Source organism: Epinephelus lanceolatus, chromosome 22, assembly GCF_041903045.1.
Source record: "Epinephelus lanceolatus isolate andai-2023 chromosome 22, ASM4190304v1, whole genome shotgun sequence".
Taxonomy (NCBI): domain Eukaryota; kingdom Metazoa; phylum Chordata; class Actinopteri; order Perciformes; family Serranidae; genus Epinephelus; species Epinephelus lanceolatus.
In genome coordinates this window covers 4,050,001-4,075,925 of record NC_135755.1, presented here as the reverse complement: position 1 = coordinate 4,075,925, position 25,925 = coordinate 4,050,001, and the positions used below count along the sequence as shown (strand labels likewise).

General features: G+C 42.0%; 4 protein-coding genes across 4 annotated transcripts in view; 1 reads left to right on the top strand and 3 right to left on the bottom strand.

Moving 5' to 3' along the window:
* The window catches only part of dlg4b (discs, large homolog 4b (Drosophila)), a 38,442-nt gene extending 37,751 nt beyond the window's left edge, over window positions 1–691 (bottom strand). Inside the window, exon 1 of the mRNA XM_033609768.2 lies at window positions 665–691. Within this exon, the coding sequence (XP_033465659.1) occupies window positions 665–683 (19 nt within the window). The 5' untranslated portion in view covers window positions 684–691. The remainder of the gene's footprint in view (window positions 1–664) is intronic.
* Window positions 692–4,595: 3,904 nt separating this feature from the next.
* mepceb (methylphosphate capping enzyme b) lies at window positions 4,596–9,753 on the top strand. Its single transcript, XM_033651717.2, has 8 exons — window positions 4,596–4,973; window positions 5,705–6,087; window positions 6,165–6,433; window positions 6,541–6,838; window positions 6,954–7,563; window positions 7,644–7,856; window positions 8,576–8,684; window positions 9,358–9,753. The coding sequence occupies exons 2-8, from the start codon at window positions 5,726–5,728 to the stop codon at window positions 9,408–9,410; spliced, it is 1,914 nt and encodes a 637-aa protein (XP_033507608.2). The 5' UTR covers window positions 4,596–4,973; window positions 5,705–5,725; the 3' UTR covers window positions 9,411–9,753.
* A 1,814-nt stretch (window positions 9,754–11,567) lies between these two features.
* LOC117246463 (uncharacterized) lies at window positions 11,568–16,453 on the bottom strand. The gene is made up of 7 exons (XM_033610393.2): window positions 16,300–16,453; window positions 16,158–16,217; window positions 14,225–14,323; window positions 13,995–14,036; window positions 13,779–13,808; window positions 12,830–12,976; window positions 11,568–12,739 (listed from the first exon to the last, which is right to left on the bottom strand). The coding sequence occupies exons 1-7, from the start codon at window positions 16,351–16,353 to the stop codon at window positions 12,425–12,427; spliced, it is 747 nt and encodes a 248-aa protein (XP_033466284.1). The 5' UTR covers window positions 16,354–16,453; the 3' UTR covers window positions 11,568–12,424.
* Window positions 16,454–18,380: 1,927 nt separating this feature from the next.
* The window catches only part of LOC117246306 (uncharacterized), a 9,371-nt gene continuing 1,826 nt past the window's right edge, over window positions 18,381–25,925 (bottom strand). The window contains exons 2-5 of the mRNA XM_033610164.2: window positions 24,089–24,346; window positions 23,146–23,199; window positions 21,472–21,647; window positions 18,381–21,388 (exon numbers count right to left, since the gene is read on the bottom strand). Of these exons, the coding sequence (XP_033466055.2) occupies window positions 19,096–21,388; window positions 21,472–21,647; window positions 23,146–23,199; window positions 24,089–24,148 (2,583 nt within the window). The 5' untranslated portion in view covers window positions 24,149–24,346 and the 3' untranslated portion in view covers window positions 18,381–19,095. The remainder of the gene's footprint in view (window positions 21,389–21,471; window positions 21,648–23,145; window positions 23,200–24,088; window positions 24,347–25,925) is intronic.

The window sequence follows — 25,925 nt, the reverse complement described above, 5'->3', positions numbered from 1 at the left end:
AAACGCTGATCTTGATTAAAATGTTGAAAATCATGTTTCATCTTTAACGTCATGCCTTTTGGAGATCAGCTCTTCTACTTGCTTAACTATTTACAGTAAAAAAAAATAATAAAAAAAAAGTGACCGGGGGTGCCCACACTTTTGCGTGCAACTGTAGTTCAGAACCGAAGTGTCCAGAACTGAGTCCACAGCCCAGCAGGGGGAGCTGCAGGCCCTCACTCACTGTTCATTAAACTGGTTTTGTGCTCTGAGGCACTAGAGTTCAGTTCTTCACGATTCACTCTTCGTTCAGTTCAGACTCAAGTTTAGAGTCAGAAAAGTTTCCGACCGTTTGATTTAACCGAATGACTCTGACGTTCACTCAGACTTTATTATAAATTAATATAAATCTGTGTGTCAGCAAAGTTTATACACAGCAGCAGCAGCAGCAGCAGTAGTAGTAATAGTAGTATATGAGTGGGCCTACATGAGAGAATGACATCACACAGAATAATAAACATCACTGATGACGAGACAAAAACAAACTGATGAGGAAGAAGAGCAAAGAATGAGGAGGAGAGATGACACAGACACAACTCACAATAAACACACTTATACACACACTTATGCACATACAGCAATAGACACACACAGCATGATAGTGTTTGTAATAAAATGGTCTCACCTTCTCTCTTCAGCGGCATGTCGTCTCTCTGATCCACAGAAATCCTCTTTAGGGATTTTACAAATGCACACGGCATGCTGGGTAATGAAGTCCTAATCCCTGCTGTCCCATCAGCCCTCCGTGACACAGATATGCACCGTCCAGTCAGCTCGGCTTACACAGCACGTTTCACACATGACGACACACAGCACACTATGATTTACATGATCGTGACTTTTAATAATAAAACACATACAGAACTATTACCTCTGTGGCCCCGCCCCCTCCTGCTGTCACTCCACATGATTGGACGTCACTGTCAGTCACAGCTTCATTGACAGCTCTCTGAATTATTATTGATGTTTTCTGATGTTTTTAACTGACAAACACATGAATCTATATTTTAATTATTCAGTTTTATGAGTGACTTCAACAGTTAAAGAGCCTTTAAAGTGAATCTGAAGGGAAACAAACCATAATCAGAACTGAAAGCTGTAGGCCTGTTTGAATTTAAAATGTTAAAATACAACTTTCTGTTCTCAGTTGAAAGTGTCTCTTTATTAAAAACAGCAGAGAGCAGCATGTTAGTTTGCCTGTAGCGCCTCCCTGAGGAGCAAACATCAAAGTGCAGCAGGAGAAGATGATCACACAGAATCTGATTCATTTCATTTACATTCATTGTTTAGTTTCACCTGAGACTCACAGATATATATTTATTAAGGTTATTATTTTATTTTAAACGCGTTTAATATAAGTGCTGGGTTGGACCCTCTTTTTAATTCTAGGTGTCACAGATTCAACAAGGTGCTGGAAACATTCCTCAGAGATGTTGGTCCATATTGACATGATGACATCACACAGTTGCTGCAGATTTGTCGGCTGCACATCCATGATGAGAATCTCCCATTCCAGCACATCCCAAAGGTGCTCTATTGGACTGAGATCTGGTGACTGTGGAGGCCATTGGAGTACAGTGAACTCATTGTCATGTTTGAGATGATGTGAGCTTTGTGACATGGTGCGTTATCCTGCTGGAAGTAGCCATCAGAAGATGGGTACACTGTGGTCATAAAGGGATGGACACGCTCAGCAACAATACTCAGGTAGGCTGTGGTGTTTAAACCATGCTCAGTTGGTACTAAGAAAATCTCCCCCACACCATTACACCACCAGCAGCAGCCTGAAGCGTTGATACAAGGCAGGATGGATCCATGCTTCCATCTGAATGTGGTTTTTCCAATCTTCTATTGTCCAGTTTTGGTGAGAAAACCCGTGTGAATTGTAGCCTCAGTTTCTTGTTGTTAGCTGACAGGAGTGGCACCTGGTGTGCTCTTCTGCTGCTGTAGCCCATCTGCTTCAAGGTTGGACAAAGTGTTGTTGCTTCAGAGGTGGTCTTCATTTTGGCTCACTGGATATTTTCTCTTTTTGGGACCATCCTCTGTAAACCCTATAGTGATGGCCAAATGAGGCCTCATGAACCACTGTCTATTCTCTGAAGCCACTAGATGGCGCTGTCTGTTCAAGAAAGGTTTGAAAGCACATTTCATTGCCAGTCCTTCAGCCTTTATATATAAGGCCCGTTTCCACTGAAGAGGTTCCTGGTACTATTTGGGGGGCAGGAACTACTACAGGAACGTCCTCTCGCTCGGCCCTCTCAACCGCCGTGTCTCCACTGAGAGAGCAGAGTACAACGAAAGTTTCTGTAAAGTTACAGGCTCTGGATGTGACGTAATTGTTGCGCGACCATTTTGACCGGGGCGACATAGGGACTTTGTTAGCCGATAGCAGTGTCTGTAATAAATCACTAAATGGCCCGTGAAAAAAATATCTTTTCCAGCGGATGTCTTAGTTACAACATGACTGAGCTAACTGGAGTAGTTTCATGTCATATCCGACAACGGGAGGCTTTTAACAGATGACGTCCTGATGTTAGCTTTGCTGCTGCTGTTAGCTGTCCCTGTCAGCTGATGCTTTCTAGACATCGTGATTTCCCAAAACTGAATAAATACCACACATAACAACACAAAACTGCTTTGCTAGCTCAATCATGTTGTAACTAAGATATGCGCTGGAAAGAATATTTTTTTCACGGGCCATTTAGTGAGTTTTTTTTTACATGGCGGTGGAAGCTAGGATATGAACGAGCTAACCCTCGTCTGCTGAGTTTTAAAAATGCCTGCTATTTTGTCGCTTTCTGTTGTCGCCAAGTAATCCCCAAGCCCCAGCCAGGAGTCTTTCAGGGCCGTTCTGAGTACCTACTCCAAGGCAGGGACTTGTTTAGCCCCTGTAAAAGTTCCGGAACTCTGTCCTTTGGGGGTGGTTCCTGCAGTGGAGACACGCACCAACGGCCCTGGCCCCGTAAAATTACCCCGAAGTTCCTGGTACTATTTGGGGGGCAGGAACTTTACAGGAACGTCTTCTCGCTCGGCCCTCTCAACCGCCATGTCTCCACTGAGAGAGCGGATTAGGAGGAAGGTTCCTGTAAAGTTACCGGGCTCTGGATGTGACGTAATCGTTGCTCGACGCAGCAAAGAAACAAACAAAGAACAACAACAACAAAGAAGAAGAAGTACGAAGAAGAAAGCAGACATAAGAAAGACGATTATCAACCTGGAAGGAGCTGAGGTGGTTGCTGGGTTTCTGGCGTGTCTCTTTGTTTACATGACGGTGGAAGCTATGAACGAGAGTCTGCTGAGTTTTAAAAATGCCGGCTACTTTGTCGCTTTCTGTTGATGTCACATCCCTCCTTGAGTATATCCAATCAGCACCAAGTAATCCCCAAGCCCTACCCAGGAGTTTTTCGGGGCCGTTCTGAGTACCTACTCCAAGGCAGGGACTTGTTTAGCCCCTGTAAAAGTTCCAGAACTCTGTCCTTCGGGGGTGGTTCCTGCAGTGGAGACACGCACCAACGGTCCCGGCCCTGAAAAATTACCCCAAAGTTCCTGTGGTGGAAACAGGCCTTATCTTTAAACCAAGAGCGCCATCTGGCGGGGTCAGAAAATAAAAAAAAGTGGTTCATGAGGCTTCATTTGGCCATCACTGATTAGTAGTAGTGTAGTAGTATACAGCAGTATTCACCAGCTCCAGTTTTTAGTCCTCTAAAATTGTTAATTTAATATGTCTCCTCCTTCGGAACTGCATCAACCTCAACATCTGAAAACATGACTCAGAAATAAATAACTAACAACAACGTGAACATGTAAAGTTCAGTTAGTTGAAATACAAGTCAACAAAGTGGGTCAAAAACTAAATGCAAGGCACAACTGGTGAGCTGCTGACATCTTAGAGCAACATATTCATAATTGATCAGTCTGAAGAAAATCAATAACCTACTTAAGGATTATCAACACTGAGTGATCCCTCAGTTTTACCTCTCAGGATGACTTTTTGTTTTCTGCTTAAATTCGCAACAAGGCTGTAAATACAGGTGTGAAACTACAGGTGGAGTATAAACTCGGGTGTTTCCTCGTGTTTTAACACACTGTGGGGTTTGGTTGGTGGAGTTTGTTGGAGGACACGAGCAGATGCCAGGGAGTTACTGTCGCCTGTGAATCTGAACTCAGGGCTAAATACCCAGTCAGACAGGGGCTTTCTGCGGCGCTGCAAGACACATAAAGTCAACTGTCTCCGGTCAGAACTCAGGTGGACACACTCACAGTGTGTGTCAGCACGTGCAGTCGGTGATTGGTAATCAATAACTCGTTAGTTATGATGGTTTAATCGTTTATATTCAGCAGTGATCGTGTTTCCAGTCAGGCACCGCTCAGGACGCCTCTCTCCTCGGCCTTTCTCCCGCCTCTCCCCGAGCTGCGACCAATCAGACAACCGCTTCGAGACAAGCAGTCGTCTGATTGGTCACAGCTTGGGAGAGGCAGGAACCCAACTCAGCTCGCTATTGGTGGGTTCCATCGTCACTCACGTGCCCCCCCCACGACTGGCGTATAAAGTCGCGGGCTTGGATTTTGGAGCACGGGGGGAAGAAAGTAGCAGCTAGCAGTTTGTCACGGCTACAAGCTACAACATCAACCCGCACACACACACGCACTGACACACGCACGGAGAGCTCGGTGGAGGCTCGTTTTCACGCGCACAGCGGATTTGTGGGGGTGTTTCGGGAGTTGTTTTTCTTTAGGGGGTGTGTTTGCTCCACGCTAGCTACTTCCTGCATGTTAGCCAGGCTGGGCTAACGGAGAAGCTAACTGTTTACCAGTGGGTCAGTTTGAATTATTCATGACGGCGCTCCGTGATTGGTGGAGGCAGCGGTAGGGGCGGGGTCAGAGAGGGTTTGTGGATGAAGGAGGGGAGAAGTGGAGTGTTTCTGCAGCACACAGTGAGTATGATTATTGATTATTGATCGATAACTGCTGGGTGTCTGCGGAGCAAGTACTCAGATACTTTACTGAAGTTGAAATACTAATACCATACAGTTAAAATACTCTATTACAAGTTAAAGTACTAATACCATACAGTTAAAATACTCTATCACAAGTTAAAGTACTAATACCATATAGTTAAAATACTCTATCACAAGTTAAAGTACTAAAACCATATAGTTAAAATACTCTATCACAAGTTAAAGTACTAAAACCATATAGTTAAAATACTCTATTACAAGTTAAAGTACTAATACCATACAGATAAAATACTCTATTACAAGTTAAAGTACTAATACCATACAGATAAAATACTCTATTACAAGTTAAAGTACTAATACCATATAGTTAAAATACTCTATTACAAGTTAAAGTACTAATACCATATAGATAAAATACTCTATTACAAGTTAAAGTACTAATACCATACAGATAAAATACTCTATTACAAGTGAAAGTACTAATACCATATAGTTAAAATACTTTATTACAAGTTGAAGTACTAATACCATACAGATAAAATACTCTATTACAAGTTAAAGTACTAATTCAACACAATAAAAATACTTTTACAGTAAAAGTCCTGCATTAAAAATGTTGCCGCAGTGAAAGTACTCACCACACTGTAAAAATACTCTTTTAAAAGTTCTGCATGGCGGTCAAACTGACCCCGCCCCTCTCTCTATAGATCACCGTGATTGGCTGATCTATGATGATCAGGATGTCGTTGGACAAAGAGACCATCCTCCCTCATGACGTCAGCCCCACCTTCCCCGCCCCCGTCAGCCTGTCAGAGCAGCCGCCGCTGGCTAAGACCCACCCCCTCCGTCCTAAGAATGGCCTCCAGTTGCCCAGCAACAGCCAGCCCCCCCTCACCTCCACTCCCCCGACTCAGCGCATCGCAAAGAGGCGGTACTCCATGGGCGTCGGCTTCAAGGGACTGGCCAAGCAGCGTCGCCGCGCCAACAGTGACAGCCAGTCAGAGCCCATGTTGCCAACTCACTTCCTGTTGGGCGGGAACATCTTTGACCCGCTTAACCTCAACTCGCTACTGGACGAAGACGTCAACAGGTGAGACGTTTAATTCATGGTCAGATTTGTTTTTTTCTTTGTTACGTGAATATTTAACCCCTCCTCTTCCTCTTCAGGGCGACCAATCAGGAGACACCAAAGTGCTCACCCCTGCCATCGCGGGGCGGGGACCCTGTAGAGATCCTGGTTCCACGTGACATCACCGACCCCCTGAACCTGAAAGGACGGGGCGGGGATGGGCAGGGGGAAGGAGGGGTCCTGCTGTCCCCCCTGAAGTCCAGGAGGAGACACAGAAACAGACACCATGGGGGAGGAGGAGGAGGAGGAGGAGGAGAGAGGGAGGTGGTGCCAGCTCGACTGTTTCCCTCCACAGCTGGACTGACAGGTGAGAACACCTGGATCAGTGCTGACCCCCAGTGGATGCTGCAGGAAACACAACTGTGATGTAATGATAAAACCAGTGTTAATAACATGTTCATAATGTGTCTGCAGTTCCTCTGTTGACCAGAGAGGGCAGCGTTCCACCGTCTCCACTCCCCTGTGAACTCAACACGGCCATCACCTGTCGCGATGACATAGCCCCGCCCCCCATCCTCCCCAGGAGACACACCCACCCTCCACCAGGACACAGCCACAAGCCTGGTAACCAGGGAGACGGTCGCCAACGGAGACGGCGGCGCACCACCTCGATGAGGTCGGCAGACTGCACTGCAAGCACTGGTACCAAGCCCACCAAGGTTCAGCCAACCAAATTCCAAACACCGCTGGTGGGCGGGGCTAGAGCTGGCAGGTGAGTGTTACTGCAGTGCACACTGTTTTCAGATTGAACGTTCCCTTCAAGTGAATTAAAACCCTGTAATCTGATTGGCTGCCTGGTCCCATGACCTCTGTACCGCCCCCTGCAGGTATGGAGGAGCTCAGCCTGGCTCCACTCAGCTGCCAGAGAAGAAGAAGAAGGACAAACACCGCTACCAGTACGGCAACCACAGCCGTTACTATGGTTACCGTGGTTTCTATGGCGACAAGTGGGACGGGGGCATTGGGGCAGAGGAGGACCCGCGACTCCGCCTCCTGGAAGCTGATTGGTTCAGAGACAAAACGGTGCTGGATGTGGGCTGTGGTGCCGGTCACCTGACGCTGGGCGTCGCCCGAAGGTTTAACCCCGCCCACATCTTGGGGGTGGAGCTAGACCAGCAATTGGTCCATGCCGCCAAGCAGAACATCAGGCACTTCCTGTCACATGACCTGGTTGTAGAGGAGGGGAGGAGGAGGAGAGGAAAGCCGGGACCCTCCTCCTCCTCTCCTCCGAGGAAGAGGGAGGGAGGGGGAGGAGAGAGGGAGGAGCAGGTGGAGGAGGTGATGGAGGAGTTGCAGCAGGCTCTGTCTCTCCTCCCCCTCCCCCTGTCATTCAGGGTGAGTCGAGGTCCTCTCTGTGCTCCTCCTCTCCTCCTTCCCTCATCATCATCATCATCATCGTCATCCTCCAGGTTCCCCAACAACATCACCTTCATCCAGGTGAGTGTCACACCTGTTCTGTCACTCCTCTTCACCGTGACATCACCTTGCTGACATCACATGTGTCGCTCCTCCCGCAGGGCGACTACGTGACAGCGCAGGGGGCGTGGCCCGGGCAGGGTCAGTATGACGTCATCATGTGTCTGGGAGTGACTAAATGGGTGCAGCTGCAGTCAGGTGACGGGGGCGTGGCCACACTCTTCAGACGAGCCTATCAGAGCCTGTCGCCGGGCGGATTGTTCATCCTGGAGCCACAACCATGGAGCAGCTACGGCCACAGCAAGAGAGCCTCGGTAAGATATACAGAACATACACTGTAAATATTCACTTGAATAAGAATTAAGGTGCAGAACCATGGAGAAGCTACTGTAGATGTAGACGTAGCAGCCATATTGGAGACGGTAAACAACGGCAAACTGAGGAGCTAAAATAAAAACAAACTTTTGATGAGTCATTTTTATATTTGCTAGCTAGCGCTGTCTGCTTATCATTAAGAACTGCGTTAGAAAAAATGTTCTCTGTTTATGTTCTGTAACGTGTGTTACGATTGGTCCTCGTCTGCATCCAGACGCCATCCTGGGGAAATGAAGGCTAACGTTAGCATGCTAGCTAACGTTGTCAGCTTTGACCCATTGTCTGTTTGATAATCTAAACAAAGAACATGTTTTCTTGCGTTGTCCTTTCTAACGTGATCAGTTGGGAAAGATATTACTGTAAAATTTCAGTTAGTAGCCCGGGCTGTTATTTCCGTTAACCTCTAAATCAGTTCCTTTCACGCAAAACGTGCTCAGCAAAGATCGGGAAATACAATACATTTATTTACAATTTATTTAAACCAGTACAAATTTTACGGTAGTATGGAAGTTTTACGGTATATATTGTTATGTTCAAGGAGTTAATTAACGTTAGCTAGCTAGCTGAAAAGTCGTCTCCTTCCACATTAGTTATAATAAAAGCTCTATTATTGTACTGTAGTGCCGTGCTTGTGTGTAACAGTTGTGTTGTTCCGCAGGAGAGGACGTATCGCACCTTCAGGAGTTTGAGACTGAGACCTGAACAGTTCACCTGCTACCTGACCGACAGTGTGGGCTTCACCTCATACAGACTCATCACACACACAGGTACACACACACACACACACACACACACACACACACACACACACACACACACCAGGTGAGCTGCATAGCTGCGCAACAAACAATAATTAAAACACTTAGTTGCAGAAAAAACAAAAACAAACGTGAAACTCTATCAGGAGCTGCGCCTTGTCAACAAAAATCCAAACCTATATGACTGGAGCATATGTGACTTTAATTTGAAAGGACAGACACAGGAAGTGTCCACGCTCAGCAGTCAGACAGGAGTCAGGTTAATTTCCAGGGCTGGTACCTGCGGTTATTCCACAGGCTAGTTAATAACATGTCGGGCAGGAAATCCAAAGTGTGGGATCATTTTGAGAAGGTGAAGAACGAACCCAAGGTGATATGTAAACTCATCTTCATTGGTCGACTACAAACATGACGTATCATCTGAAACATGGAAGGAGCAGAAACACCAGTGTAGGCACTGGAGGACTGTTTCTGTTGCAGAGTTCAAAGGGTAAACTCTCAGTTTTCACTGGTAACGATAGAATAGTGCGTCACCATTTTTTGACGTAACTTAACCTCAGCAGCAGGAAACATCAGTGTGAGGACGAGCTGAGCTACAGAAGCCTCAGAGGGACGGAAGAGTCTTTTCCACAGGAATTATTAATGAAAATAAAATCAGAAATAAGAATGAATGTGTTTTCAGGTAACCAGCGGCCCATCTACCTGTTCCACAAAGGCCCCGCCCACAGGAAGTGATGTGGAGGACATCTGTTTCCATGACAGCGGCCTTGGAAGCTGATTGGTCTTTCTATATTTGACTGTGAGCTGGCAGCTGATTGGCTCAACAGCGGAGCCGGTTTGATGACGTCACATGTGTGAGGGGAATAAACTCACTCTGATTGGACCGCAGGGTTTCTGTGAACGGTTGACACAGGCTCACGACGCCAAAGCAAAGGATTGTGGGTGATTGTGGCCTCCAGTCCTGGACTGTGATTGGACACTGGAGGCTGACAGGAAGTGACACGTCTGTCTGGAACATTTGTTTCTCTGCTTCAGTTTTTTTTTTGGTCAGAATAAAGAGAATTTATCTGTTTGTTGAGACGATGAGTGAATTTTATTTTTACTGGTTTCATCTTTTTTTTTCAATTATATTTAATCTGAATTTTTCACCTTGGTGGGAATACAGAACACAGTCGAGTGAGGGCGCTGTTTTTCCGTCTTTAACATGATGTTTGACTGTAACGGAGAACTCAGCTGCAGACGTCTTACGTCTTTTTAAAACATGAAAAAAAGTTTCTTTAATTGATTATGGGATATTTAAATAAACATTAATTGTTGAGAAAAGACAGGACACAAACTGCAGGTGTGACTCAACAACAATCACCACAAATAATAAAATTCTAAAACCAAGATTCTTCCTGTTGCTGTAGAACGGACATACTCAGAATAATATATGTGTGTGTATATATATAATCCATATAGAACAGGGAGTCTGCAGCTCCTTAGAAAGTCTTAAATTCAATTTTATAAATATAAATCTCAATAGATTAACTAAATGGTGTTGAATGTGAATTTGAGAGGCTTCAGTTGCTACATTTTATTTAATTTATCCATCATTTAATTTCTTTTTGTCAAAGTGAATTGAGCAAATTTCAGATGTTAGAAACCTTTGAACCTTCCACTGAAGCTAACAGTGTTTTTACTTATAGTCACCCTTATCTGTTGGTAAAAGATTAACCAAACTTAATCAAAACATATTCCGTCTGACCTGCAGTGACAGAACATGGAAAAGATTGTCTGAAAATCATTCCTAAATTTGTTCAAAAGTCACCTTGAAAACATCTTAGAAACATTAAATATAAGCATCTAAGAAGAAAACATGCCGCCAAATTGTTTTTAAAGAAAAATAAAATCGCCAAAAATTTTAGGATTTTGTTTGTTTGTTTAAAAAAAAATCTTCAAAAATGTTTAAAGATAAAAAAAATCAAAAATATTTTGAAGAAGAAAAAAAAAGCCAAAACTTTCTGAAGAAAACATGCATTCCAATTTCAATCAATTCAGTTTATACCTAGTTCCTGTAATGTCTACACAAGGGTTGCAAATAATTGATCATTGGTAACATTAATGATCAGTTAATCGATTAATATAATATAATTGATAAAAAAAAAAAATATTTTTTTTCCCCTGTCAAGTCCCACAGCTCCATATTACTTATTCTCGAGATGAAGAAGCCTGGACATTAAACACATTGAAAGTAACGGAATAATGCTTCAATTTCTAATGTCGCTGCCTGCTCCTCTTCCAAAACCCAAGATGGCCGCCTTGTCATAAACTTGTTATATTGCACCTTTTCAATAACATGAAACATGGTTTCAAACTGAGAGCTAGGACATAAAGGAGTCTGCAGATTGTTTAGATTTCAGAGTCAAATCTGTATTTGATCTGTTCAATTCTTAATCAGTCGTTGATTAATCATTACCATCCCTAGTCTTCACAATAAAAGCTCCAGCTGGAGTCTTTTAATGTGAAGCAGCAGCAGCAGGAAATATGTTAGCACTGGCATAAAGCTAATCCAGCTGTGATACATCTGTAGGAGAGTGAAGAGGAAACAGTGTTGCTGAATGGCGGACTCCGCAACCGCCAATGAAACTACTATATATATATATAGGAATAATAACAGATCATTATTATTATTATTATTATTATTATTGTTATATAATAGTACACTGAAACACTTCTTTTAGTGTGTGTTAATCAGTAGAATGTAATGAGTGTATACTACATACTATAATACTACATACACTTTATAATTAGTCAAATTTTTTGTAAATATGTTTTAATATTTTCAAGTTAAAGCAGGTTTTTAAGTTTCTTTTAATTAAAACAATATACAGAATTAAGAGCAACAATAAGTCTGTTTATAGAAGTTTATTCACCAACATCAGGATAAACACACTTAAATATGAACGTATACAGTAACATTATTATTACGGCTCAGTATCATAAAGATCAGACTGATTTATTGTTTTCAGCTCGTTTTCTGTTAACTCTTCCAAACAAAAAAAAAAAAGCCAAAAACTTTTAAAGGAAAAAAAAAGATCAAAAATTTTAGCCAAAATAAAAAAAAAATCTGCAATTTTTTTCACCAAAGCAAAATTGACAAAAACCTTTAAAGAAAAACAAAATGGACAAATTTTTAACCCCTTACAGAACTTCCTTCAGTTACTTTTTCTTTAAAAATCAATGGTGATATAAATACAAAATATAACCATTTAAATTTGTATGCCCCACCTGAGCCAAAAAAAAAAAAAAAAGAAAAGTGCCTCCTCAGTGCCTAAAAAATCATCTGACATGGCTCCACCTTTTTTGCACCACCTCAACATATAAGAGTTTTTTTTTTTTTTTTTTTTTTTTTACTGATGCATAGTAAACAAAAATACAGAGATATTTTTGGTTACGTTTCAAAAAGCTTTGGTGCTATTATTAGTAATCCCTTAACTTTCAAATAATTTTCCCTTAACTAGCTTTAAGGTTGTAAAATCAAATGATTTCACCTATTTTGTTTCATCGTGTTACAGCTCTTTCTCCAGATTATGGGAAACGTTGGGATCTTTTTGTGTCGTGGTCGTCTTCATAGTAACGAGTTAAAGAGGTTAATAACAGACTCTTTACACACAGATGATAAACATGATTAGTACAGTAGTAATAGGTCTGATTATTGATTGTTTACTGATTAATAGCTGTCAACAGTTTAGGGGGCGTGGCTTCGTTCACAGCCCCAGCTCCAGCTCCGCCTCATTTCCATGGTAACCGTGATGGTTGGCATGTCCGTCCGCTGCCTCCATGCTGTCGTCCATCAGTCGGGGGAACTCGGCATCGATCTCTTCTCCTCTGACCCCGCCCTCCTCCCCAGCTGCCACGCCTGTGTCCGCAGTTTCCCCGCCCACCTCTCCGGCTGTCACGCCTGCTTCACCTTCAGCCCCGCCCATGTCTGTGATGACCTCGCCCGCCTCTGCAGCAGCTTCGACTCCGTGTCCGTCAAGTCGAGGTGCACTCAGGAGGTCATGAAAGGTCAACATCAGAGCCTGAGGAAGGGGGCGGGGCCAGAGGTAAGAATGTGTTAGACATGGTGTGATGTCACGTGATGTGTTATGATGCCATGTGTGTGACCTCACCCGGTGTCGGCTTTCTGTGCTCTCGGCGCTGTTGTCTCCTGTTTCGGTCTCTCTGTCCCGTTCACCTGCTCTCTCCCCCACTAAAATCAGTTCATTGAGCCACAGACTGCTGGTGGTGTTACTGGGAGACTGGGGTAGCTCCGAGCTCTGACACACACACAAACAAACAAACAAACAAACAAACACACCAGGTGCGGAAGAGTAAAGAGTAAAAAATGTTTATTTTTCTGACATTTAAGACATAAATTCATATAAAACATCATGTTTCATGTAACTGTAAACAATATAATAAATGTTAAAACTAAGTGTTAAATCTAAATCTTGAATTACATCTAAATGTTAAAGTGAAATCTAAATTTAAATGTTATCTAGACGTTAAACCTAAATCTTAATATTGAAAAGATATTCCTAAATGTAGACCTAAAACTAAATGTTGGATCTAAATGTCAAATCTAAATGTTAAATATCAAATCTAAATGTTAAACATAAAACTAAATCTAAATGCTAAATATGAATGAAAAAGATAAATCTAAATATCAAATCTAATCATTAAACCTAAATCTAAATGTTAAGTAAATCTAAATCTGAATGTTATACTTGAATCTAAATGTTAAATCTTAATGTTTGATTTAAATGCTAAACCTCAATCTAAATTTTAAATCTAAGTGTTAATCTAAATGTTGAATCTAAATGTAAACTCTAAATCCAAATGTCAACTAAACCTTAATTTAAATGTTAACTTTGAATGTTTAACATTAATCCCAGTGTTAACCCTAAATCTAAATGTTAATTAAATCTAAATTTAAATGGCAAATATAAATGTTTAACCATAACCTAAATGGTAAATCTAAATGTAACATTACAAACACACACTGTCCAACATTCATCGTCACTTAAAATGAAGTCTGATCAGATTAATCAGATTGATCATGTTTTAAATGAAGCTCACCTCCTGGGAGGTGTCCACCTGCTCCACCGCCTGCAGGATATGACATCACACACACAGGATGACATCATAAACACAACATGACTTCAAACATCAACTAGAAAAAATATCTGCTAATTTAATCAAAAAATTGGACCTCTTTAACAACAGAATAAAATGACATCACACAGGTGTGTGTGTGTGTGTGTGTGTGTGTGTGTGTGTGTGTGTGTGTGGTACCGTGTTCTCCAGGTTCTGTTGTTCTCGCAGCTGTTGAGCTTCCTGTAAAATCAACCAATCAGAGTCAGTTCTGTGTTTAAAGAGCGTCTGGCTGTAGTTCCTCTGACGTCCACCAGATGCTGCTGTGGTCAAACTAACAGGAAGTCAGGCACCATTCACCAGATTAAAGATAAAGACAGGTCGTCTCAGTGTCATGTTGTAAACAGTGTGTGAGTCAGGTGACCTCTGACCTCTGAACTCTGGCTCGACTCGGAGGAGACTGATGATGATGATGAAGAGGAGGACGAGGAGGATGTTGTCTGCTGGAGGACATCAGGAGGAGGAGAAGGCTGCAGACACAAAGTAATCTTATTATGTTATCAGTGTTTAAATCACTTGTTCTTCACTTAACTTTGTGCTTTAATCTGACATTAACAGAACACAGGTGTTCACAGGTGGCGCTGACCTCACCTGCTCACATCCTGACATGATGACATCAACCTCCAGCTACTGATGAGACTGAGGCCTCATCCACATGGACACAGGTACGTTTAAAACGTAGTCTTTGTCTCTGTGTTTCGTCCTTTGGTCCAAACACAAACTAAGTTTTATGCCACAGAAAACAAACTCTGTTTTCAGCGCTGACATGTCGCCAAAGCTTCAGAGTGTGTGCCATTATCGGCGGTGTGAGGTGTCACAAATGAGATGCCATTTTGTGCAATGACTAAAACAGAGCTGCTCTAACCTGCTTACACAACTGTCTCACTCTGAAGACGTTGAATCTGGCGCTTAAGCAGTGACGTGGGACATCGGACACTGGTGAAAAAGCCGTCCTTTAATGTCGGCATGATAGGCGGCCCGTGCCGTTATAGTTTAACAGTACTTGACGGGACAAGAACAAAAGTTAGGGCAGCAAAAATCCGACTAAGGCAGACGGGAGAGGTGGTGGATGGGTCCAATCACTGACTTTCACCCTGGAGAGCGGTGTTCACTTCCTGTAAGATTCTAAAGACAAACCCTGTTCTTTGTTCCTAAACCCAACCATGTGTTTTAGTTGTTGTACTGACGTAGTGCTTTTATTTTGAAAGAGACTGTATGCAAACTGTACATTTCCTGTGAAAACAGAAGTGTATGTTGAAAGAAGACAATGCATGTAACAGGCTGAAGTTGACACGGCATCCCAGAACGTCAACAACCAACACACCCAGAGTACCTTGGCCGTGTGTCACCGTCCCTGTCATGAGATCCTGTTTCATTCCGCTGAACTCGTTTGCTTCTTTCGTCCAAATCAGATTCAGAATGTTGATGAAAACAGGAAGTGTCAGAGTTTTGAGTCAACATCTCCATGGCCTGTGCAACTGTAAAGTTTCCATGGACGATGACATTTTCCTGCAGTTTACAAGCTGCTACATTTCTGTAAACAATGTTTAATTTCAGTTTCCAGCAGATCTTCCTCTTTTTCCTCCTCGTTTCTGGACACAACATTAAAAACACGAATTGGCGGAAAATCTCATCAATGGCGGGAAAAGATTGAAGCTGGTTCTTCATTCTTGAATTGGACGTCTCTTTGACTGGATGGTGAAAGCATTCAATCACTGCCAGGTTAGGAAACATGTTAGCATGCTCCTTCCTCCACCATCAGACCTCCAAAGGATCCTCCTTGGGTGTCTTGAACTCCATGTAGGCTGCCACCTTTCATGGCTGGAGTCCTCCACGTCGGTCACCAATGTGACCACGGGGTCAAAGGTTACACTTGTGTCACTGACTTTCAAAATAAAAGGAACTGCAGCTTGACGGACCCTGGCCTGAAGTCTGCTGTAGGTTTAATTTTGGGGTTGAGGCAAATTTTACATTAATAGACAACTTTTTCAGTTACAGTTTTGCCAACTTGTCAAAAAAGTGACGAGACGACCTGATGAGAGCGGACAAGAACGAACATCAGACACACACATTAGACTCCACCCCAAGGCGAAACCCCGTGATTTAAGAGAGTCCCAAACTGCTACATGTCTTTTACCACTGTAACACTTTACATAACAGATACTTCAAATACTTAAAGAACATTTTCCCGAAAATACTTTTACTGCATCATCATAAAGAAACTTCAACCACAGTTTTTTATGCAGTGCCAAGTAACACTGCACACACGCCTACCACTACTGGTGTACATGCTGCTGTACTCACTGATGATTGGTCCAGTTGTTGTTGAAGAAAGGGCTGCAGGCTGCCGTGTTCCCATGGCAACTGTACACACAACACAGTGTCACTGACCACTCATATCTGTAACCAATAAACTGATCAGGTGATCAATAAAGAGGATTCTTACAGGTACAGCCTGGTTCTGATGCAGCAGACACACCGTCAGCACAAACTTCCACATCCTGGACAAATGCGGCAATGCACTGGTCTGACTGGTCCCACTAACTGGTCTCACTGGGAGCAGCAGGTCGGTCCCGACGGCTCTGTCTGGCTCTCTCTCTGATTCGTCTCTTTTATAGGAAGTGACTTGTCATCATCTCATCTTTTGTGCCCGCCCCCCTCCTACTGACAGCCGCCCATCAACGAAAAACAACCTGATTTATATATGAGTGTGTGTGTGTGTGTGTGTGTGTGTGGTCATACATTATTTTTAAAACACACTCTCATGGTAACTAAAACAGTGACAGCAGAGAAACAGATAACGATATATAAGTAGTTATAAATAGTTAAAAACACACTATATAAGGACCGAAAGGTTTACTGATTATATGACATATGTACTCATCAGATGAAACATGTCAGGAGTCGTAGCTGTCGATGGAGACGTGAACAAACGTATCACTAACATTTGCTTACAGCTGCATTACTACTTATTTTAGTTTTAAATACTCTAGTACTGGTTTTATCTCCATTATGTGGTGCAGTGTAAAGTAACGTAAAGTGGAAATACTCCAGTAAAAGTACCTCACATGTACTGGAGTAAATGTCCACTACTGACACATACTGTCATCAGATGTTACTGTTCATGGTGTCCACATACTTTTGGCCGTGTCACGTATTCCAGATGTGTTTATCAGAGTCAGATTGATGGAGCTGCGGTGAACCGACACAACCAGCTGACAGTAAACACATTTCACAACCCGCTGGATTTACTGCCACACACACACTAACACACACACACTAACACACACACACTAACACGAAGGAGAAACCAGAGTCCATTACAACATTTAATATTTTTAAAACAGTGACAGTAAAAGTACAAAAAAAACAAACAGATAATATTCAAATTATCATTATTTAAATGCATTCTGTTTTTAAACTGTGCAGCTAGTTCATGCTTTTATGCTCAAATTTATTTCCTGACAACATAAAACATTAGAATATTTATAAAATTCAAAGTCACACACATAAACAGTGACATAAGAAACATGTAAGCAACAGAGCGGTTAGTGGCACTTTATAAAACAAAGGAGATTTTTAGTCAATGAAGAAAAAAATAGGATTAAAATGCTGTAAAAAGAAATAAGATGATTTCTATTAAGTCCCAGACATGAACCAGAAGGAATAAATCAATGAACCTGATCAGGTGCTGTCAACACATGAAAAATGTAGACTTTATTTAAAACACAGTCGACTGAACTCAGTCAGTCGACGTGATCAAGTAATCTTATTACAGCACATAAAGTTTGATGGTTGATAAAAATGTAAAAGTAGAAGCATTCAGTACATTTTATGTAAACATATAAAGGATAGTTTTTGTTAGTTTTGATTTTTTTTTAGTTTTCTATTGTCTATTTAGTTTTTGATTTCACTTTAGTTTGAGTTAGTTTACTAGTTTTAGTTTTCTCTTTTGTTTTCACAAAGTTTGATTTTTTAGAAAGTTTGTTGGTTTTAGAAAGTTTTAGTTTTTCAGAAAGTTTAGCTTTTCAGAAAATTCAATGTTTTTGAGAGTTTGTTTTTAAGAAAGTTTTAGTTTTTCATAAAGTTTTAGCTTTTCAAAAAAATTGATTTTCAGAAAGTTTGTTTTTCATGGTTTTAGTTTTTCAGAAAGTTTAAGTCTTTTAGAAAGTTTGTTTTTCAGAAAGTTTAAATTTTTCAGAAAGTTTTAGCTTTTCAAAAAAATTGATTTTCAAAAAGTTTGTTTTTCAGAAAGTTTTAGCTTTTCAAAAAAATTGATTTTCAGAAAGTTTGTTTTTCATGGTTTTAATTTTTCAGAAAGTTTAAGTCTTTCAGAAAGTTTGTTTTTTTCAGAAAGTTTTAGTTTTTCAGAAAGTTTGTTTTTCAGAAAGTTTTAGCTTTTCAAAAAAATTGATTTTCATAAAGTTTGTTTTTAATAAAGTTTTTAGCTTTTCAAAAAAATTGATTTTCAGAAAGTTTTAGTTTTTCAAAACGTTTCATTTTCAGAAAGTTTGTTTTCCAGAAAGTTTTAGTTTTTCAGAAAGTTTTAGCTTTTCAAAAAAAAATTGATTTTCAAACAGTTTGTTTTCCAGAATGTTTGGGGTTGTAGAAAGTTTGATTGTTCAGAGTTAGTTTTTCAGAAACATTTAGTTTTTCAGGAAATAAGATTTTCAGAAAGCTTCATCTTTTTCAGAAAGTTTTTTTTTTTAGAAAGCTTTACATTACTTTTAGCTTGTCTTCATCAGGGCCGGTATAATGTCTGTATGTAGCTACATACACACAAATTTCACGGTCGGAGAACTGTGTAGGAGTGGCCATAATTTTTAAATCTTTTCAGTTGGGAATCTTTTATCACCACACTTGGAAGAAAATTGGACCCCAGTTTGTTACGTAAAAAAACAAGTTGAATAGCTTGTTAAAATGACATTTTATTTTCAACAATATTTAAATCATGTTCTTTTTATCTAATTCTACACAACTAGACTGCATGTGAAAGACAATAGGGATTTATTGTGCAGCAACAGCGGCATGGTTCCTCCTCCTTGTCGTCAAGTTCATTTACTTTCTGTAGTTTAATATCCTGAGAGTTGATGGATATTGATGACATCTCCATTTTTTCCTCTGCTGATATTAATTCATACTTCTTTTATCTTAATTTTTTTACCAGACAATATTAGTTTAGTTTCAGTTTACAACAGAATTCACTGTTTATTTTAGTTTACGATAACAACCCTGGTACATGTTAGTTTGTTTCCTCACTGCTGCTCTTAGCCAGATTAGCCGCCACTGCTATGCTAACACTCGCATGCTTCCTGCTAGACTGACGACTGACTGTTTGTTGGCGGCTCTGTTTGTCCACATCGTACCCACTGCTGAAGAAGTCGCGAAGTGGATTCATGTAAACACTTGGTGTTTGTGTTTGTTGTGCTGTCTGATGTTGATGATGTTGTAATGATAATGTGGCCCTTTCCTTGGACACTGTTTCCCTAGCAACGGGTTTGTTGCCATGTGAATGACTAATGGGGCTGAGAAAGCCGAAGCGAAAAGGTCTCTTCCTGCGAGGAGGAGGAGGAGGAGGAAGAGGAGGGGCCATGTTTTCCTCACTGCTAGCGTGCTGTGTTGAACCTGGGCTGTTAGCATCTGGGTTAGCCTCAGTGCTAACATCTGAACCTATTTGCTGCTTTTCTATATTAGTGAGTGTATCAGTGCTAGCTCCAGACTCAGGAAGATTTGTTCTGTACTCAGTGGCAGTGGTGGGTTTCATGCTAACCACAGTAGCTTCTATGCTAGCATCACCATTTTCTTCAACACTTAACTCACTGCTGGTGGCTGTGTTAGCATCAGTGCTAGCTCCAGAGCTAACATGCATGCTAGGAAGGCTAGTAGCAGCGGTGGGGTCTGCTTCAATGCTACCATCATCATTAGATTCAGTTGTAGCATCTAAGCTTAAACCTGCTCCAGCATCCTTTACACCGCTATTAGGTTTAGCATCCATGCTAGCTTCAGAGCTGGCAGCTATACTAGCACTGTTAGTTCTGTGATCTCTGGTGGGGTTAGCCTCTCTGCTAACATCAGAGTTAGCATCTGTAGGGAGCTTGTTGTTCTGCGATTCTTCAGACTCCTCCTGACTGATCTCGGAGCTGACGTTTTTCCTGAAACTGGGATCGTAATCAGAGTCTGGACTGAGATCAGAACCGGAGATCGGGATGGTATGAGGATGAAGTGAGTTTTTCCCTGACTCAAGTCCTGGAGATACTGACAAATCAGACTCTTCTGAACTTAAAGGGCCAGGTGAGGTAACTAGATGAGGCGAGGACGAGGAGGAAAGGGCCATCGGGACCTCCTCACTACTGGAGCTGACTTGTGGACTATCGACTCCGGAGAGTCCTGGGCTGAATGGTGTCGAACCCACAACAGATTCCTGACTCTCCTCAGAGCTGTCTGAGATTAGACTAACATTGACCTGAGGGACAGACTTGTCACTCTCCTCGGACACAGTATCCCTTGCCTTGCTCGAGGTCAAAGGTGCTGCATCTGGATCTGGACTGACTGGATCTGCGATAGCACCATTATCTACCTGCGTGGACCTACCAGAAACCTCTTGAATCTCTTCACTGTCTGGATCAGGTGTACTCAAGACAGAGATCGAGCTTGTTGTGGGAACAGTGAGCTGCTCTGTGGAATCTCTTGAACCGGTGCCTTGCTGGAAACTGGGACTGGTGTCCTCCAGGCTCTCATCACTGTCTGGGTCTGAACTGGTCTGGTTTTTGGGATTAGAGCCAACAGATTCTGAACTCTCGTCACTCTCATCAGAGCTCAAACTAAAACCTGTCTGACTGCCAGTAAGGGAATTGAGAGTTGAATCAAGAACCTCACGGTGGCGACCCTTCGAAAGCAGATCTACAAACTCCTGGATGGAGCGAAATACCTTCTGAAGTCTAGAACCAAATCCAAAATCCTTGCTGATGCTACCTTTGCTTAAACCATCCTGGTTGACCTTCTCTGAGCTTGAGCTTGTCGCCTCCTGAGATTCTGGATCAAACATGGTTCTCTCTGGCTGATTGTTTAGCTCTGTGCTGTTATTGAAATCACCAAAAAGTGTCTCAACAGTCTCCTTGCTGTTTGAATCAATAGTCAAGTCATCAGACATGGTGTTGTTTTTGTCGTCAGAGTAATCAGGAGCAGATAGACCTGGCTGACCGTTAACCTCACTGCTTTCTGTGCTGTTGTTAAAATCATTAAACATCTGACTCACAACAGACTCTGTGTCAGTGTTCATAAAATAATGATCAGGAAGAGTCAGTTTCTGGTTCCCATCAGAGGAGATGGTGTTGTTAAAACCATCAAGTTGTTCATCAGAGAAGGTAAACATTGGTTGATCGCCCATCATTTCTTCTGATGGCAGGTTCTCCTCTGCGTACTCTTTCCTCATTGGCTGGCTGCTGGAGTGAAGTGCAGCTGGCTGGATAACCTGTTTTCTTGTTTCCTCACTGCTGATGTCATTGCTCTCGCTGCTTGAGCTCTTGTCGTCTGATCTACGAGTAAGCAAACAAACAAAAATAAATAATAAACAAGGGGAAGAAAGACGAGAAAGAGATGGTCTATTGATGGTCCTTACCTTCCTCCTTTGTCCGTCCCGCTCCCTTCTTCCTCAGCAATGATGAAGATGGCGAAGCTCATTGTGGTGTTTGTTTTTGTGTCCTCAACCTCCACGATCACACTGGACGGAGCTTCAGGCCCATTAGGAGTTTTTTTAGGGGAGGCCCCTCCCTTCACATGAAACACACGAGGCGGCTGGAAACAAAGAAGTTTGAGTTGTTTTCAGTCAGCGGTCACACACATGCTCAGCAACTGAATACATAACATATGTTTGTAACAATTTAATATTTTAACTTCACTTCACTGACACAGACCTGTCACACAGAGTCTGGCTCAGATCTGTAGTTGTTTGCAGGCGGCACAGTCACCAGAAGAAAATGTTGACATTGTACGTTTCTGAAGACCAGGGGTATGTTTCTTTTGTATGTTTCATTTGTATCATATCAACGTTTCTACAGTGACGTAGTGTATGAGCTGATTTTGTCATCAGGAGGTGGAGGGAATGGTGGATGGTAAAACACCTAGGAGAGACATCTGCTGACCTGCAGACCACTTTTCAAGACCTAACCCAGTAAACAACAAAACCAGTTGTTCAATAGTGTTTCCAGCGGCATTTATGCCTTCAAACCTGGGAGTTTTATAGCAACATGCCACTGCATTTCCAGTGGTGTCAGTGCCATTAAAACTAGGTGTTTAGTAGTGACACGTTGAAGCATTTCCAGCTTTGTATGTGCCAACAAACCTGGGTGTTTCTTAGCAATATGTTGCTGTGTTTCCAGTGGCATTCATCCCATTAAACCTGGGTGTTTCATAGCGATGTGTCGCTGCATTCCCAGCAACTTTTGTGCCCTCAAACCTGAGTTCTTTTAATGACACATTGCAGCGTTTTCAGCAGCATTTGTGCCACGAAACCCAGGTGTTTTTCTTAGCAACACATGGCTGAATTTCCAGCGGCATTTGTGCCATGAAACCTGGCTGTTTATAGCAATATGTCACTGCATTTCAAAAGGCATTTGTGCCACCAAACCTGGGTGTTTTTTAGTGACACATGGCTGCATTTCCAGCTGTATATGTGCCACCAAACCTGGGTGTTTTTAGTGACACATTGCTGCATTTCCAGCTGTGTATGTGCCACCAAACCTGGGTATTTCTTAGAAACATGTTGCTGCATTTCCAGCAGCATTTGTGCCACCAAACCTTGGTGTTTTTAGTGACACATGGCTGCATTTCCAGCTGTATATGTGCCACCAAACCTTGGTGTTTTTAGTGACACATGGCTGCATTTCCAGCTGTGTATGTGCCACCAAACCTGAGTGCTTTAAGTGATACATTGCAGCATTTCCAGCAGCGTTTGTGCCATCAAACCTGAGTGTTTTTAGCAATATGTCACTGCATTTCCAGCTGAATTTGTGCCCTCAATCCTTGGTGTTTTTTAGCGACACATGGCTGCATTTCCAGCTGTTTATGTGCCACCAAACCTGGGTGTTTTTTAGCCATATGTCGCTGCGTTTCCAGCGGTGACTGTTCAGGCAAAAGCCAAAATTTGATCTTTTCCTAATCCTAACCACACGTTAACTACAGCAATGTTGGTCTGCAGAAATGTACAATGCTAACATTTCTTCTGGTGATTGAGTCATTACTCTGTTCTATCTCTGTTGTATCTGACATACATCAGTCACACCTGTGGACTTACCTGCAGATCTTCTTCAGAGGAAGAGACCGACTCAGAATTACTTCCTGAGCTCAGCTGCAGAAAGAGGTTAAAACAGGATCATAATGGGAAACACAGTTTAGTGATCTGAATGATGTGTGAGCAGCTCCTGTTTGGATGTACAGACAACTATCAGCTGGAGGAAACTTCAAAACTAAGTGGATGGACATCAGAGATAATGACAAGTCTGAATAAAATCAACATGTGTTTCTTCACTGAGTGATGAAGAGGAGGAGGAGGAGGAGGGAGAGTTTTCACTGCAGCAGCTGTGTGAGGTTATTTCTGTGTTAAAGTGTTTGTATTTGTAGATGGAATTTACAACACAGAGGGAGCAGGAGATTTGATTGGCTGCCTGTAGGGATGTGTTGTGTTTAAATATGTAACATGTAATCTATAATGTATTTATATGATCATATATAAATACTTCAGTCAGTCAGTGTGTAGAAACACGAGAAGTAAATCTCTCCTGGCTGAAACTCTGTGGTCGCTGTTTCACCACCAGCTCCGTGTGTGTGTGTGTGTGTGTGTGTGTGTGTTGTTTCCGGTCTGTTCTAAATCAGTGTGTTGAATGTAAAACACTGTTTATCTGCCTGCCAGAACCACAGGCTGTAAATATAGGCACGCTGACTTCCTGCTGCATGTTTGTCACGTTGACGTCCATCATGTTTTAGAATAAAATAAATGAAGCATGTTGACAGTCAGAAGTGGAGGAAGTACTCTATTACTTTACTGCAGTAATAGTACCAATACAGTGCTACGAAAATACTCGGTTACAAGTCCTGTACTCTGTCTCTGTCCCTCCTCTCTAGTTCCTCAAATCAAACCGTTGTCATTCTCCTTTTGTCCACCAGATGTCCTCAGACTGTCTCCAGTCATTTGGCCTGAAACTAAATGAGGAGTAACGACATGAAGATGAACTTCTTACCGGAGCTGAAGAAATGAAACTGAACAGCAAACAGCTGAGCAGGAACACAGGCTGCACCATCTTGTCCAGGTGACTCCAGGTGTTTCAAGGTGTCTCCAGGTGAGAAAAGTCAGTGTCTTTATTTATGTAGCACCAAATCACAACACGAGTTATCTCAGGACACTTTTTATGTAGAGCAGGTCCAGACCATACTCTTTTGTTTTCCAGGTATCTTGAGGTGTGCTGAGACGAGTGTCTCCAGGTGTTTACAGGTTTTTCCTGCAACGAGATAAAACACATAAAACGCCTTCAATTAAACGCCCAGTCCCTTTTACTAGCTTAGTGTAGCCAGTGTTGGGTAAGGGTTACTTTAAAAGTAATCAAAGTACGTTACTGCCTTACTTTCTAAAAAAGTAACCAGTTATTTTACTGCGTTACTCCCTGAGTAAAGTAACTCAGTTACTTTAAAAGTACTTCCAACTTTACTCCCTGAGAAAAGTAACTCAAGCACTTTTAAAGTACTTTTGAGTATTCTACATTTCCTATTGGGCAATGGACCACAGGGAGCTAAGCCTACATTTTTTTGTCTCCAAAATTAAAGTTATGGACCACTTGCCCTTCACTGAGATCCAGTTCTCCCATCACAGCCGTCACTTTGACCAGTAGAAACACACAACGATCTGCTGCCGTAGACAACTGTATGACAACAACACCCCAGCGTTTTTAATATTTCCTCTAGGGATGTTACCACACAGAGTAAAAGGGGGAAATGATGGTGTGAAACAGCAGAGGCACTTTGTCAACCCGCTGAGTTAACGTTACTGTCATTAGCATCAAGCTAGCAAACAATGGTACATCCTCACAGTCGGACATAAAGTAATAACATTAACAAATAGCGGCGGGGCTTTTACTCACCACAACTGCAGAGGCTCCCAGCTTCATTTGAAACAAACTATATTATAGATGCTCCGTTATTTATTAATCCCTCTGTGTGTTTATATATTTACTTTTTATCCGCTCCGTTGTCTTTGTAAAGTTAACATATCGCACCGTCATTTCAAACTCAACACTTGTTTCAAATTAAAAGCCCCTTATAACCTCGGCTGAGAGAATCCCTCCATTTTCTAAATAGGCTTTTATTCTGAAACATTTGTCAGAACTTCCTGTGGAAGATACAGTAGCTTGATAGTTTACATATGGCGCTTCAAATGTAGCTCCTGCCATCTGCTGACGCTTTTAGGTGACTACAACAACATGTCAGCTGGCACATGAACACACACAGTGACTCAAATAATAGTCAAAGTAATAAAAACAGGACAAGAATAACCCGATGACATCACACACGCCGTGAAAGACGACCGGGGATAATTGGTGAGTACCAGCGTGTAACGTTAGCGTGTACCAGGCATAATGCAAGTCCTGAGTCTGAAATATGTCTGTCAGCGAGTCCTACTCCACCTGTTTAGACTCCACCGTAGACAACGGCAGCATTTCTCCGACCACGTAGTGAGCCACAAGCTCCGTGGCTTCTTTCAGACTGATAGGTTTAACGTTATCTCCGTTATTAGAACCAAACGACAGCCGTTGCTGTTTCGGAGCTGAAGGACCAGCGTTCTAAAAGTAACAGAAGTAACTGATGTCTTGTTTGAAAATGTACTTAAGTATTTGATTACTCAAACAGCAAACTAACGCGTTAGGTTACTCGTTACTGCAAAAAGTAATCAAAGTACTCTAACGCATTACTTTGTAATGCGTTATACACAACTCTGAGTGTAGCTACACATTTTGCTAAATAAAGATCTGTCTCAATTAGAGGCCTGGTCTGGTTGCCAAGCAGTTCATTGTTATACAAGTTCTT

What these genes read in the sequence shown, in the direction of transcription:
- LOC117246463 (XM_033610393.2), bottom strand. Translation starts at nt 16,353, where the DNA reads ATGTGGAAGTTTGTGCTGACGGTGTGTCTGCTGCATCAGAACCAGGCT. An exon ending in AGTCGAGCCAGAGTTCAGAG is followed by an intron (nt 14,037 to 14,224) that starts GTCAGAGGTCAC and finishes TTGATTTTACAG; the next exon opens with GAAGCTCAACAGCTGCGAGA. An exon ending in GCACAGAAAGCCGACACCGG is followed by an intron (nt 12,740 to 12,829) that starts GTGAGGTCACAC and finishes CCCCTTCCTCAG; the next exon opens with GCTCTGATGTTGACCTTTCA.
- mepceb (XM_033651717.2), top strand. Translation starts at nt 5,726, where the DNA reads ATGATGATCAGGATGTCGTTGGACAAAGAGACCATCCTCCCTCATGAC. An exon ending in CTCCACAGCTGGACTGACAG is followed by an intron (nt 6,434 to 6,540) that starts GTGAGAACACCT and finishes ATGTGTCTGCAG; the next exon opens with TTCCTCTGTTGACCAGAGAG. An exon ending in GCCACAGCAAGAGAGCCTCG is followed by an intron (nt 7,857 to 8,575) that starts GTAAGATATACA and finishes GTTGTTCCGCAG; the next exon opens with GAGAGGACGTATCGCACCTT.